The sequence below is a fragment of the Pleurodeles waltl genome, chromosome 4_1 (assembly GCF_031143425.1).
Source record: "Pleurodeles waltl isolate 20211129_DDA chromosome 4_1, aPleWal1.hap1.20221129, whole genome shotgun sequence".
NCBI classification, from domain to species: Eukaryota; Metazoa; Chordata; class Amphibia; order Caudata; family Salamandridae; genus Pleurodeles; species Pleurodeles waltl.
This window is the reverse complement of record NC_090442.1, coordinates 95923200-95937494: the sequence shown is the minus strand read 5'-3', so window position 1 is coordinate 95937494 and position 14295 is coordinate 95923200. Positions and strand designations below refer to the sequence as shown.

Sequence of the window (14295 nt, the reverse complement as noted above, 5' to 3'; positions counted from 1 at the left end):
CGGAGATGGGCAGATGCCCAGGAAATGCCAGCTGTGGGTTCAAAGAAGCTGCTACTAGGACGTAGAAGCTGAGGATTCTGCTGGAACGACAAGGGCTAGAAACTTCCCCTTTGGAGGATGGATGCCCCACGCCGTGGAGAGTCATGTAGAAGTGTTTTCCTGAAGAAAGACCGCAAACAAGCCTTGCTAGCTGCAAGTCATGCGGTTAGGGTTTTTGGATGCTGCTGTTGCCCAGGAGGGACCAGGATGTCGTCAATTGCGTCAGGGGACAGAGGGGGTGCCCAGCAAGACAAGGAGTCCTCTCAGAAGCAGGCAGCACCCGCAGAAGTGCCAGAACAGGCACTATGAAGAGGAGTGAAATGGTGCTCACCCGAAGTTGCACAAAGGAGTCCCACGCCGCCGGAGGACAACTTAGGAGGTCGTGCAATGCAGGTTAGAGTGCTGTGGATCTAGGCTTGGCTGTGCACAAAGGATTTCCGCCGGAAGTGCACAGAGGCCGGAGTAGCTGCAAAAGTTGCGGTTCCCAGCAATGCAGTCTGACGTAAGGAGGCAAGGACTTACCTCCACCAAACTTGGACTGAAGAGTCACTGGACTGTGGGAGTCACTTGGACAGAGTTGCTGGATTCAAGGGACCTCGCTCGTCGTGCTGAGAGGAGACCCAGGGTACCGGTGATGCAGTTCTTTGGTGCCTGCGGTTGCAGGGGGACGATTCCGTCGACCCACGGGAGATTTCTTCAGAGCTTCTAGTGCAGAGAGGAGGCAGACTACCCCCACAGCATGCACCACCCGGAAAGCAGTCGAGAAGGAGGCAGGATCAGCGTTACAGAGTTGCAGTAGTCTTTGCTACTTTGTAGCAGTTTTGCAGGCTTCCAGCGCGGTCAGCAGTCAATTCCTTGGCAGAAGGTGAAGAGAGAGATGCAGAGGAACTCGGATGAGCTCTTGCATTCGTTATCTAAGGAATTCCCCAAAGCAGAGACCTTAAATAGCCAGAAAAGAGTGTTTGGCTACCTAGGAGAGAAGATAGGCTAGTAACACCTGAAGGAGCCTATCAGAAGGAGTCTCTGACATCACCTGCTGGCCCTGGCCACTCAGAGCAGTCCAGTGTGCCAGCAGCACCTCTGTTTCCAAGATGGCAGAGGTCTGGAGCACACTGGAGGAGCTCTGGGCACCTCCCAGGGGAGGTGCAGGTCAGGGGAGTGGTCACTCCCCTTTCCTTTGTCCAGTTTCGCGCCAGAGCAGGGCTTAGGGGTCCATGAACCGGTGTAGACTGGCTTATGCAGAAATGGGCACCAGGTGTGCCCATGAAAGCATTTCCAGAGGCTGGGGGAGGCTACTCCTCCCCTGCCTTCACACCATTTTCCAAAGGGAGAGGGTGTAACACCCTCTCTCTGAGGAAGTCCTTTGTACTGCTTTCCTGGGCGAAGCCTGGCTGGACCCCAGGAGGGCAGAACCCTGTCTGAGGGGTTGGCAGCAGCAGCAGCTGCAGTGAAACCCCGGGAAAGGCAGTTTGGCAGTACCCAGGTCTGTGCTACAGACCCGTGGGATCATGGGATTGTACCAACAATGCCAGGATGGCATAGAGGGGGCAATTCCATGATCTTAGACATGTTACATGGCCATATTCGGAGTTACCATTGTGAAGCTACACGTAGGTAGTGACCTATATGTAGTGCACGCGTGTAATGGTGTCCCCGCACTCACAAAGTCCGGGGAATTGGCCCTGAACAATGTGGGGGCACCTTGGCTAGTGCCAGGGTGCCCACACACTAAGTAACTTAGCACCCAACCTTTACCAGGTAAAGGTTAGACATATAGGTGACTTATAAGTTACTTAAGTGCAGTGTAAAATGGCTGTGAAATAACTTGGACGTTATTTCACTCAGGCTGCAGTGGCAGGCCTGTGTAAGAATTGTCAGAGCTCCCTTTGGGTTGCAAAAGAAATGCTGCAGCCCATAGGGATCTCCTGGAACCCCAATACCCTGGGTACCTCAGTACCATATACTAGGGAATGATAAGGGTGTTCCAGTATGCCAATGTAAATTGGTGACATTGGTCACTAGCCTGTTAGTGACAATTTGTAAAGAGAGAGCATAACCACTGAGGTTCTGGTTAGCAGAGCCTCAGTGAGACAGTTAGGCATCACACAGGGAACACATACCTATAGGTCAAAAACTTATGAGCACTGGGGTCCTGACTAGCAGGGTCCCAGTGACACATAACAAACATACTGAAAACATAGGGTTTTCACTATGAGCACTGGGCCCTGGCTAGCAGGATCCCAGTGAGACAGTGAAAACACCCTGACATACACTCACAAACAGGCCAAAAGTGGGGGTAACAAGGCTAGAAAGAGGCTACTTTCTCACATCACCTCGTACAAGGAATGGGGTATGCATCACCATACAGAGGGAAAAAAACGAATGAGAGACTGCAAAAGTCACTTGCAGTATCCTAATTCCATAGACTTGTGGGGATTTTATTCAGTTTACAGAGTGTGCCATATGTGAGCTGTCTTGGCTCCAAATGTTCGAATTTCTTGCTGTCACAACCTTCTTGTAATATGACTTTCAGCTTTAATTGAGTGTCTCTTCCCTCAGGATACATTGCTTTCTTACTTCGACAGCCTTTAGTCCTAGGTGACAGCCACTCACATCACATCTAGGCCCGTATTTATACCTTTTTAGCGCTGCATTTGCGCCGCTTTTTGACGCAAAAGCGGCGCAAAGTTACAAAATACAATTGTATTTTGTAAGTTTGTGACGCTTTTGCGTCAAAAAGCATCGCAAACGCGGCGCTAAAAAAGTATAAATATGGGTCCTAGTCCCAAGAAAACAGAGCTCCTACTCATCTCAACACATTTCTCCCAAATAGTGGATATGCAACTTGGTATTTAGAAACTAAACTCCTTTGAGCTTCTGTTATTTAAAAGTGCCCTTCACCTTGACTCAAAAGGAGGTAAACGGTGATAGCTGGGCAGTCCATTTTATCATACGATTTTAGTAACTTTGGTGCAAAGAGAGAAAGAAGCCTCATCTCCATCCCAATAATGCCTATGATACCTATTGCTAGCTGTGACTCACTCCTCTCTGACTGAGACAGACACAATGGACGTTGCCTGTTTCCCTGTTCTTCTGCATACATGTCAGCTGTTGGTGCTGGGTCATCTCATCTGCTTTTTTAAGCAAGTTAAACTTGGAAAATTCGATGGGGTTCCTCTGTGAGTCAGCAGTGAACAGAGACTTTCCAGGCTCTTTGGATTCTCCTCCAGAGTTTTGTGGCCGTGTTTACTCATTACAGGATTACCACTTTTATTCTCTGCTGTCAGACCTCACCTGTAGTAAGAAAAGAAATGGGCAGAAATGTATGTAGATATTAGTTCCTCTATGTAGTAGATGCTCATTAGCAGTTGATGGTGGGTTTACCTGCATAATTATGATTAGTTGTTGCTTATTGCTCACTTGGGATTTTCAGGGCAGAGCAGCCCGGAAGGGTTCATTCCCTTATGTGTTCAGTTGATGTATATATATGCATCTGACTGCCCGGCTGGTTTCATATCCTCACATTCTGCCTTTATCTGAAACAGTGTTTCCTTTGAACTCTTCGGAGACTGGTGGTCTCTTTCATCTGAAGTACTGGACCACTTCTTTTGGCTGATGGACAAGCACAGTGATGTCGGGGGACTGAGCTCAAGTCAGGAGAGGACATCAAACACCACAAGAGGTAGGGGCTTCATATACTGGCCAAATACAGATGAAGGAAATACATCGGAAATCCATATGTGCACGGAGGCATCGTGAGGCCGAAAAGAGGATTGAAGAATACGAATCGATGCAAGGGAATGGTCAGATTCTGTATTCTATATTCTAGTGCTAAATTCAACTTACTTTTCATAGTTCTATCTGTCTCTTACAGAAATTCTATATTAGTCCTACCATAGGTATTTCTGTTTGGTGAAAGGGAAACGCATATTTCTGTATTCGTATGTATTCGTATGTATATGGATATTTGTATGAGGGTGTTATCATTTTTAGTCTTTCTGTCTTATGTTGTTTTTCCCCGTTATGCATTGTTATTGCAGTTTTGTGATTGTTGTCATTTTGAACTTGATTACACACATTTCTTCTAGCTGCAAAGAGGCCATATAATGCAAAATGTGTACCATCAAAATCATTCGCATTTAAAGTGCCAAACCTTTCGAAAATCAAACTGTAGTGTTCCCCCCTTAATTATGTGTGATCAGCTGTGAAATACACAACAGGAAAATGTACACCACTTGTTGATGCTTAAACATTTAGGGGCATATTTATACTCCGTTTGCGCCGGAATTGCGTCGTTTTTTTTTACGCAATTCCGACGCAAAACTAACTCCATATTTATACTTTGGCGTTAGACGCGTCTAGCGCCAAAGTTCATGGAGTTAGCGTAATTTTTTAGCGTGGACACCTACTTTGCGTTAATTATATGCAAGGTAGGCGTTCCCGTCTAAAAAATCGACTCCGAGGCATGTGCGTCGGATTTATACTCCCGGGCAAAATTCACGCCCGGGAGTGGGCGGGTCAAAAAAAATGACGTACGGCCGCTTTTGCGCCGTTTTTTTTTGCGCCTGCAAAAGGCAGGCGTTAAGGGACCTGTGGGCTCTGAAGGAGCCCAGAGGTGCCCTCCCATGCCCCCAGGGACACCCCCTGTCACCCTTGCCCACCCCAGGAGGACACCCAAGGCTGGAGGGACCCATCCCAGGGACATTAAGGTAAGTTCAGGTAAGTTTTATTTTCTATTTTTTTTGTGGCATAGGGGGGCCTGATTTGTGCCCCCCTACATGCCACTATGCCCAATGACCATGCCCAGGGGACAGAAGTCCCCTGGGCATGGCCATTGGGCAAGGGGGCATGACTCCTGTCTTTGCTAAGACAGGAGTCATTTCTATGGGGGTTGGGAGTGAAAAAAAATGGCGCAAATCGGGTTGAGGCGAAAAAATTGCCTCAACCTGACTTGGCCCATTTCTTGACGCCCAAGCCCCATATCCCCCTACGCCGGCGCTGCCTGGTGTACGTCGTTTTTTTTTAACGCACACCAGACGGTGCCAGCGGCTAACGCCGGCTAACGTCATTCAATAAATACGGCGCCTGCATGGCGCTTCAGAATGGCGTTAGCCGGCGCTAATTTTTTTGACGCAAAACTGCGTTAGTGCAGTTTGGAGTCAAAAAGTATAAATATGGGCCTTAACTTCAGAATGCTGAGTATGACTCACAACTTCAAAACAGAAAATAGGATTGTGCACAAAAATAAAAACATTCCCCATTAGTTACTCTGATAGTGTAAAACGTGGCCATGTTTGCAAATTAGGTAAGCTTTATACGTTTCAAGACACGCTGTGTAAGTGTTTTCCAAGGTAGGAAATATTGCATAGATTTGAGCTTGCTGCAGGCAGTGTTTGTTTTCATTGCAATGGAATCAACTGTAAAAATGGTCCAGCAGACCATAAAACAGGCCTACACACAGCCAAAAACTAGCCTGCACACTGACCTGCCAGACCCGTCCTCTGGGCACTGCCTGATTGCCCTACAAGCAAGTCCGACCCTGCGGAAAACAACAAGGAAAAAGTGCTGAAAGGAAATACACACTCCAAGCCACACAGAAAAACCAATCTAAGAGCCACATGTACTAAGGTAAGTTTGCGATTACCAAATAGTGAATCTTAGCGATTCGTTATTTGGTAATCGCAAACACTAATGTACAAATGCGTTTTTTACACATTTTGTGATTCTCAGTGGGTCGCAAATGACCTACCTCATGAATAATAATGACTTAGGTCTCGGTTTGTGACTCATTGGGAATTGCTAAAATAACAGGGATGGTGGCCTGCTTGGCTCAGCAGGTCACCATGTGAATGATTGCTTTTAAATAAGGCAATCTTTTTTTAAATGCAGCCCATTTTCCTTAAAGGAAAATGAGTTGTTTCAAAACCAAAAATGAAAAGTTTTCTTTTAATTTTTTAAAAGTAGGCATTGGTCCATGGGACCACTTCCAGCTTTTAAAAAACACCTTAAAAACCGCCTTTGTAAATATTTACAAAGGGGAAGGGGTCAGCACCAAATTAAATTTGGCGGTATATTGCAAATATTTTGTGTCCGTATTTTGGTTGCAAAACATTCACACACCACTGCAATTTGGTATTAGGAAGGGACGCCCTAAACATGACTCTTCCTATTACAGCATTGCGAACCCAATTTGTGATCCAGTAATAGGTTATGAAATCACAAATAAGGCTTTCTACATCCCAAAATACCTTTTTGCTTTCACAAACAGGCTGATACGGCTGGCAAAAAGGTTTCTACAATGGCCCCATGTTATGTAGGCCCTAATTCTTTCTTGGTCACTATTTTCGATGTGGTCACACTGCACCAATTACACATGTACACTCCTGCATAAGGTACCCTTTCATACTAGAAGAAGGTTAAAAATGTCACTTAGATATTTGGCTGTTACTTTGGGCACGTATCTGGTATACTTTGTGTATGTGAGGGCAATTGAACAAAGTTTTAATGCAAGCAAATGACCAATTCCATTACACTGAACCAGTGTTTCACTTCACTTTTGTATACGAGGGCATAACTCGAATACAATTTTCACACAGATAACAGGTCCAAGTCCAAAGTAATACTCTAAAATTACACATATTTCAAGTGTTAAAATGTTGTTTCGCTACAGGTTTCCCAGAACCCTTACAATCAACTCCTAATCATCTTGTTTCATTATGTTGATGAAATCTTTTAACCAGAGTGTCTTTGGAAGATACACCATTTAACAAAGTGCCCTGTTTACAATTTCATAAGCCTTTGTTTGTCTCTGGTGTTTCCATCCAGTGGTGCTAGTCCATGGAGACATCCATGACACACATGTTAGATGACACCACTTTATCTACATATCGCATTCATGTATTACTGCTGGGTTTACAAACCTCTTAAACATTTTTCTTATTAAAACCTATGGCTATATTTATGGTGGAGTGGCACAGCACAGCAAGTCACCTTGGTGTGCTGCGCTGTGTCACATAGAAAGGGCAGGAAGTGCCATATTCATCCCAATATGACACATTCCTGTCCTTTCCCCATTGCTAGTGCACAGTGGGCAGTCTAGTGCCAACACAGGCACCGTGGTGCAAGGCTGCTTCCGTTGCAAGTAGGATTGTTTTTGATGCAGGAAGGGTCACCTTCCTGAACAAAAACAATCATCAAGAGGAAGTAACGAGGAGAAAAAAAGATATTTCTTCTCATTACCCCTCACTTGGTCTACCACTTTTGCTAAATCTACGAGTGCACCAAAAAATCTATGGATGTTGCATGGGGACACCCACACAACACCCCTGGAACACCTCACTGGGGCAGAGTAAGGCAATGCAGCGATTTATGAAGCAACTCAGATCCTTGCAAAGTGGCATTGCGAGGTTTCATAAATCTCATTTTCAGTTGTGTGCACCATGTTGTGTGGCCCCTAGTGCTGGGTAAAGTCTAAAAGAATCAACCACAAACCCTTATTTATTCAGTAGATTGAGGTTTCTTCCTATCAGTTAACCGCTTTAGTGCCCACACTACCTCCCTGGTGCGGGTCACGACCAGTGGCCGACACCAGGGAGGGGGTTAATAAATCCTCGGGTGCGTCACACCCGAGGATTTTTTATTATTTTTGTCCCTGGGAGACACGGAAGCTCTTCCGTGTCTCCCCCCACCCCCCACCCGCCCTTGCGGCCGCTTCCTGCTCCGATGGGGAAAACGGCCACAAACGGCCTTCCCCACGTTCGGGAAGGCCTCGTAAGAAAGGGGAGAGTCCCCCCTTTCTTACGAGGCCTTCCTGAAAGTGTTTCCTGGCCCCCGATCGCAGCACAGCTGCGTTCGAGGGCCAGGAAACACCACTAGACGCCAAGGATTTCACTTGGGTAGGTGCCCCCCAGGGGCTAAATTTTTTTCTTTTTAAAAAAAAACAAAAAGAAAATAAATGGACAGGGGGTAGCCTGTGGGCAGAGCAACCCCCTGTGGGGGCAATATTTTTTTTAGTTGTTGTAGGGTTTCCCTGGGGGCCATTTATGTAGATAGATATATATATAGAGATAGATCTATATATATATATATAAATATATATATATATATACATATATATATATATGTCACTTTTGTCAATACGTGTGTGGTTTCCCTGGGGGCTGCGATCAGCCCCAGCAAAAACCAGACCCACATATAAAAGTGATATATATATATATATATATAGAGAGAGAGAGAGAGAGAGAGATTTGCCACCAGTTGTCTTGCAGTTGCAGCTTGCGTCTTCAAAGCAATGCACATACTTCAACTGACGCTTTTCAACTGTAGCTTTTAGGCAGCAATAAAAAAGTCAAGTAAGTATTGTGATTATGTTTCTGCTACAAAAGGGTCAGACTTGTCTAGTGGCATTTTTAGTGCCATAAAGAAGCGCAGAAGGTTTATATGCCTACTGCAAAGAGCAAATCTGTATTTTATGTAAATAGCTGAGTACATTAGTAAAGTCAGCCATTACCTGCGCTATAATACAAATGAAATGTATGTGCGGGTGGAGGGCGGCTATGGAGAGATGAAAGGCACTTTTGCTGGGTGGTAATGAGGGAATCCGAGGAGGAGGGAGTGGGAGCACCAATAATGATTGTTGGACTGGGCGCAGGAGGTGCTATAAGACTTTGATGAATGGTATGTGACAAGGTATTTTTTGAGTGTCTTGAAAGAACGTGCTCATTGAGGGAAGAAGCGCAGGTAAGGTGGCCTTTACTGTTGCACGTATCTCACACACACCATCGATTTTGTGACTGTCTACGTAGGCTAGTGTTTTAGAGCAACAGTTTAGCCAATAGCAGAGATGGCATCTTGATGGATGACTGCTGCCGTCACTCGGGTTCTAGAGGACAGCTCTGACATAGGATCAGAGACTGAGACTCTGTGAGTGATTTTTCAGTCGGAGGAGTCCCATTCGATAACTCCTCTTCCAGTACATTATGAGGGAGGTGATGAGGACAGTCCTGCTGTCCCTTCGCAAGCAGTCTGTGCAACTGGGTAATAGTGGGTTAGCCCAACCCAGAGAGCAGGTGAATGCGGCAGCAAGCAGAGAGAGAGAGAGAGTGCTCTCTTGGGAGCTCCCCAATTCAGTTCAGCCCCAAATTCCACCACCCAAATCGTATTGTGGAGACATCAAAATTATCTATCGCAAAACAAACTGGTTTTGTAAGGCAGGCACCTGTGTTTTTGGTCCTGGGTTCGGCAGCCATATAGAGAAACACACGAAACCCAAACATTTCTGGAAACTAGACATTCGGGGGAGTCCACAGAGGTGTGACTTGTGTGGATTCCCCAAAGTATTCTTACCCAGAATGCCCTGCAAAGCTGAAATATTGAATAAAAACTCTATTTTTCTCGCATTTCTGTCACACAAACTACAGGAATATGCTGGGATCCACAAAATTCCTACCACCCAGTGATTCCTCACCTGTCCTGATAAAAACACTACCCCACTTGAGTGCCTACACGTAGTGCCTGTGTCAGGAATGGATCACCCTAGGGTCAACAGCTGCCTCATGTAAGGACCAACATTGACCGTAGTGTGATCTATTCCTGTCGCGAGCACCAGGCCTACCCACACAAGTGAGGTACCATTGTTATCAGGAGACTTGGGGGAATGCTGGGTGGAAGGAAATTTGTGGCTCCTCTCAGATTCCAGAACTTTCTGTCACCGAAATGAGAGGAAAAAGTATTTTTTTGGCCAAATTTTGATGTTTGCAAAGGATTCTGGGTAACAGAACCTGGTCAGAGCCCCACAAGTCACCCCATCTTGGATTCCCCTGGGATTCTAGTTTTCAAAAATGCACTGGTTTGCTAGGTTTCCCCAGGTGCCGGCTGAGCTAGAGGCCAAAATCCACAGGTAGGCACTGTTTTCTATGAAAAAATGTGATGTGTCCACGTTGTGTTTTGGGGCATTTCCTGTTGCAGGCGCTAGGCCTACCCACACAAGTGAGGTATCATTTTTATCGGGAGACTTGGGGGAACTCTGGGTGGAAGGAAATTTGTGGCTCCTCTCAGATTCCAGAACTTTCTGTCACCGAAATGTGAGGAAAACTTGTTATTTTAGCCACATTTTGAGGTTTGCAAAGGATTCTGGGTAACAGAACCTGGTCAGATCCCCACAAGTCACCCCATCTTGGATTCCCCTAGGTCTCTAGTTTTAAAAAATGCACAGGGTTGGTAGGTTTTCCTAGGTGCCGGCTGAGCCAGAGTCCAAAATACACAGCTAGGCACTTTGCAAAAACAGCTCTGTTTTCTGTCAAAAAAATGGGATGTGTCCACGTTGTGTTTTGGGGCATTTCCTGTCGTGGGCGCTAGGCCTACCCACACAAGTGAGGTATAATTTTTATCGGGAGACTTGAGGGAACATAGAATAGCAAAACAAGTGTTATTGCCCCTTATCTTTCTCTACATTGTTTCCTTCCAAATATAAGAGATTGTGTAAAAAAGACGTCTATTTGAGAAATGCCCTGCAATTCACACGCTATTATGGGCACCCCGGAATTCAGAGATGTGCAAATAACCACTGCTCCTCAAAACCTTATTTTGAGCCCATTTTGGAAATGCAAAGGTTTTCTTGATACCTATGTTTCACTCTTCATATTTCAGCAAATGAATTGCTGTATACCCAGTATAGAATGAAAACCAACTGCAGGGTGCAGCTCATTTATTGGCTCGGGGTACCTAGGGTTCTTGATGAACCTACAAGCCCTTTATATCCCCACAACCAGAAGAGACCAGTAGACATAACAGTATATTGCTTTCAAAAATCGGACATCGCAGGAAAAAGTTACAGAGTAAAACATAAAGAAAAATGGCTGTTGTTTTCAGCTCAATTTCAATATTTTTCTATTTCAGCTGTTATTTTCTGTAGGAAAACCTTGTAGGATCTACACAAATGACCCCTTGCTGAAAAAAGAATTTTGTCTAGTTTTCAGAAATGTTTAGCTTTCCGGGATCCAGCATTGGTTTCACACCCATTCCTGTCACTAACTGGAAGGAGGCTGAAAGCACCAAAACTAGTAAAAATGGGGTATGTCTCAGTAAAATGCCAAATTTGTGTTGAAAAATGTGGTTTTCTGATTAAAGTCTGCCTGTTCCTGAAAGGTGGGAAGATGGTGATTTTAGCACCAGAAACCCTTTGTTGATGGCATTTTCAGGGAAAAAACCACAAGCCTTCTTTGGCAGCCCTTTTTCCCATTTTTTTTGAAAAAACAAAATTTTCACTGTATTTTGGCTAATTTCTTGGTCTCTTCCAGGGGAAACCACAAACTCTGGGTACCATTAGAATCCCTAGGATGTTGGAAAAAAAGGACGCACATTCGGCTTGGTTAGCTTATGTGGACAAAAAGTTATGAAGGCCTAAGCGCGAACCACCCCAAATAGCCAAAAAATCTCTGCGGGGGGGTGGTGGGGGGGAAGGCCCAGCAGCTAAGAGGTTAAAGCTGGCGAATGTGAACAGCATTGGCTAATGTCTTTCAACTGACAGTTTACAAAACGTTGCCAATTGGTCCATATTTCGTATTTGCACTGAACATCTCCAACAAAGAGGCTTTTTATGATTACCACACTCTAAAGCATACCTCCACAGAGAGGATTCTTAATTACCTCAGATCATTGCCTTTATCTGTCGTTCCAGCGACTGTTTGCTGCAAACTCTACTGTTGAATTACTAAGGCCCTGATTTATACTTTTTTTTGCGCCGCATTACTGTCATTTTTTTAAGCAAAAGTGACGCAAAATACAATTGTATTCTGAAAGTTTGTGCCACTTTTGGGTCAATAAATGAGGGCAATGTGGCGCAAAAAAAGTATAAATCAGGGCCTAGGTCTGACAGCTAAACTCTCACTGCGGGTAACAATCTTATTCTTATGGGTGATAAAAGCAGTTGTGTTCCCTATTAGAATCATGGGGGAAATGTGAGACCACCACAGATTGCCACTTGTGAAAACAGTCAAAATATCTTGGTGACAAACATGGGCAAAATGAGAAATTTCAGGGTTAATCATATCTAGAATTGATGATTCCTCCAGTAATTCATCATTTCTAAGGGTACCCTCAGGGTTCTACTTCTAATTCTTGTGCTATTTCCCCTGGGCCACTGCTAATGAGGGCATTAGGTGTGAAGCATAGTCGACTGTTTTGTTAATAAAACATGCTGTTCTGCTCTGTAAATGACACAACTGATTTAGTACACAAATTGAGAATGTGCAGCATTGTTACTTATATGGCCATTACTATCATAGACACATAAGTTACTATTCAGCAAGCTTTGCATTGCAACATTGGTGTAATGCCTCTTTTCTTTTCTCTAGTGAAGATCAGTTCTAGATAAATGAAGAGAGAAAACCTGACCTTGGTGATGGAGTTTCAGCTCTTAGTCTTCACTGATGATCAAAAGCTGCAGATCCTCCTCTTTGTGCTCTTTCTCCTTGTATATGTCATCACTGTTCTTGGAAATGCCTGCATTATTGTCCTTATCAAAACCACTTCACATCTTCACACCGCTATGTACTTCTTCCTCTGTAACCTATCCCTGGTGGATCTATGCTATTCTTCTGCCATTGTTCCCAAGATGCTTTGCAACTTCTTGTCAGAGAAGAAGACCATATCATTCTTTGGTTGTGCTGCTCAGCTGTTCTGGGTTTGTTGCTGTGCCACAATAGAAAGTCTTCTTCTTGCAGTTATGGCGTATGACCGGTACAGTGCTATTTGTAACCCTTTGCTCTATGTAGGTATCATGAACAAAAAGGTTTGTACTCAGCTTGCTGTGCTTTCATATTTAGGTGGGCTGATACAGGCCATTATCCAGACAAGCTACACTTTCACTTTGTCCTTCTGTCTGTCCAACATGATGAGTCATTTCTTCTGTGACCTCCCACCGCTCTGGAAGCTTTCCTGCTCTGACACTACAATCAACCAGGTTGTTGCTTTTATTTTAGGAAGCATTACATCAGCAGGCTGTGTTACAATAATCCTGGTATCATATGCGTTTATCATCTCGCATGTCCTCAGAAGTCAGATCCGTGATGGGCGTTGGAAAGCCTTCTCCACCTGCACGTCTCACCTCACCTGTGTCTGCATGTTCTATGGTACTATTCTGTTCATGTATTTCAGACCAAAATCCAGCTATTCTCTAGACCAGGATAAAGTGGCCTCAGTATTCTACACTGTGGTAATCCCCATGATAAACCCATTGATCTACAGTTTGAGAAACACAGACATGAAGGAGGCAATGAAGAAACCAATTAGAGGAACCTTTCTCTCCATAAGGACTTGATGAAGAACATGATTGCATTCAATGGATGTGTGGACTATTGTGCTGTGTTTTGTCTGCATTTTCATTCATTTTACTATACTGAGGGATGTGAGCTTTGGAATATACTCTAGGTAAAGAAAAAACACTTACAAAAATACTGAATTTCACATGAAATGTCTACTCACATTTGAATGTCAATGAATATTCCAACAACGTAATGCTATGTGCAGTCTTCTGCAATAGCCTGTCACACAATAAATGTAGCTCCAATGTCTGTCAGATTTGAATTTCTTTCTGAAGACACCATCTGCGCCATAAAGAACCTTCCTCCTCAATTTCAAATAATAAATAATACAAGCTTTTTTAGATAATTTTTTTAGGAAGATACTCCCTAAAAGGTTTTCGGAAAAAACTCATACCCTTGTCCTTTGTTCTATTATTTATGTACCATCCGTGTTGCCTGTAAGAATAATGAATATTGCCCCTTAGTGTCATTCCACAGACTGTTTTTGCTCAATCCCTATTGAACAGAAAATCTTTTGACATGTCTGCTTCACAGTGGTACCCTCACATCTATTTTTGAGTGCAATGCATTCTTCTCATTTTCTCAATCCATTGCTAAGAATGTCTTGATACTTGTCCACCAGCAACCCTACTCCCAAACAGAGGCAGTGCCCACAATGAGTCGAAGGAAAGTTAGTAGCTGCTAATGCTTGACAGGAGGTGGACAATACGGAATTACCCAACACAAGCAATAAACTGAAGTCTGAAAATATCCAGCTTCTAAATATTCTGTGCTACTTACTGAGGAGAAAACTACACTTAGGCCTAATTTAAGGAAAATTCAGAAACAGCACAAACTATGCACAAGCCAGTAGTGGGGAACTATGCAAAAATATGCTTCTGTAGTATAAGCATTGTACTCTGTAACAAGATGTAGAATATAGGTATGCTGCAGA

The 14295-nt window shown here is 44.2% G+C and overlaps 1 protein-coding gene across 1 annotated transcript; it reads left to right on the top strand.

Annotated features, from left to right (window-relative positions):
- The first annotated feature begins 12405 nt into the window (after positions 1-12405).
- On the top strand, positions 12406-13357 carry LOC138287035 (olfactory receptor 5AR1-like). The gene has a single exon (XM_069227396.1). It carries the CDS (start codon positions 12413-12415, stop codon positions 13355-13357), a length of 945 nt encoding a protein of 314 aa, XP_069083497.1. The 5' UTR covers positions 12406-12412.
- The last annotated feature ends 938 nt before the right edge of the window (positions 13358-14295 follow it).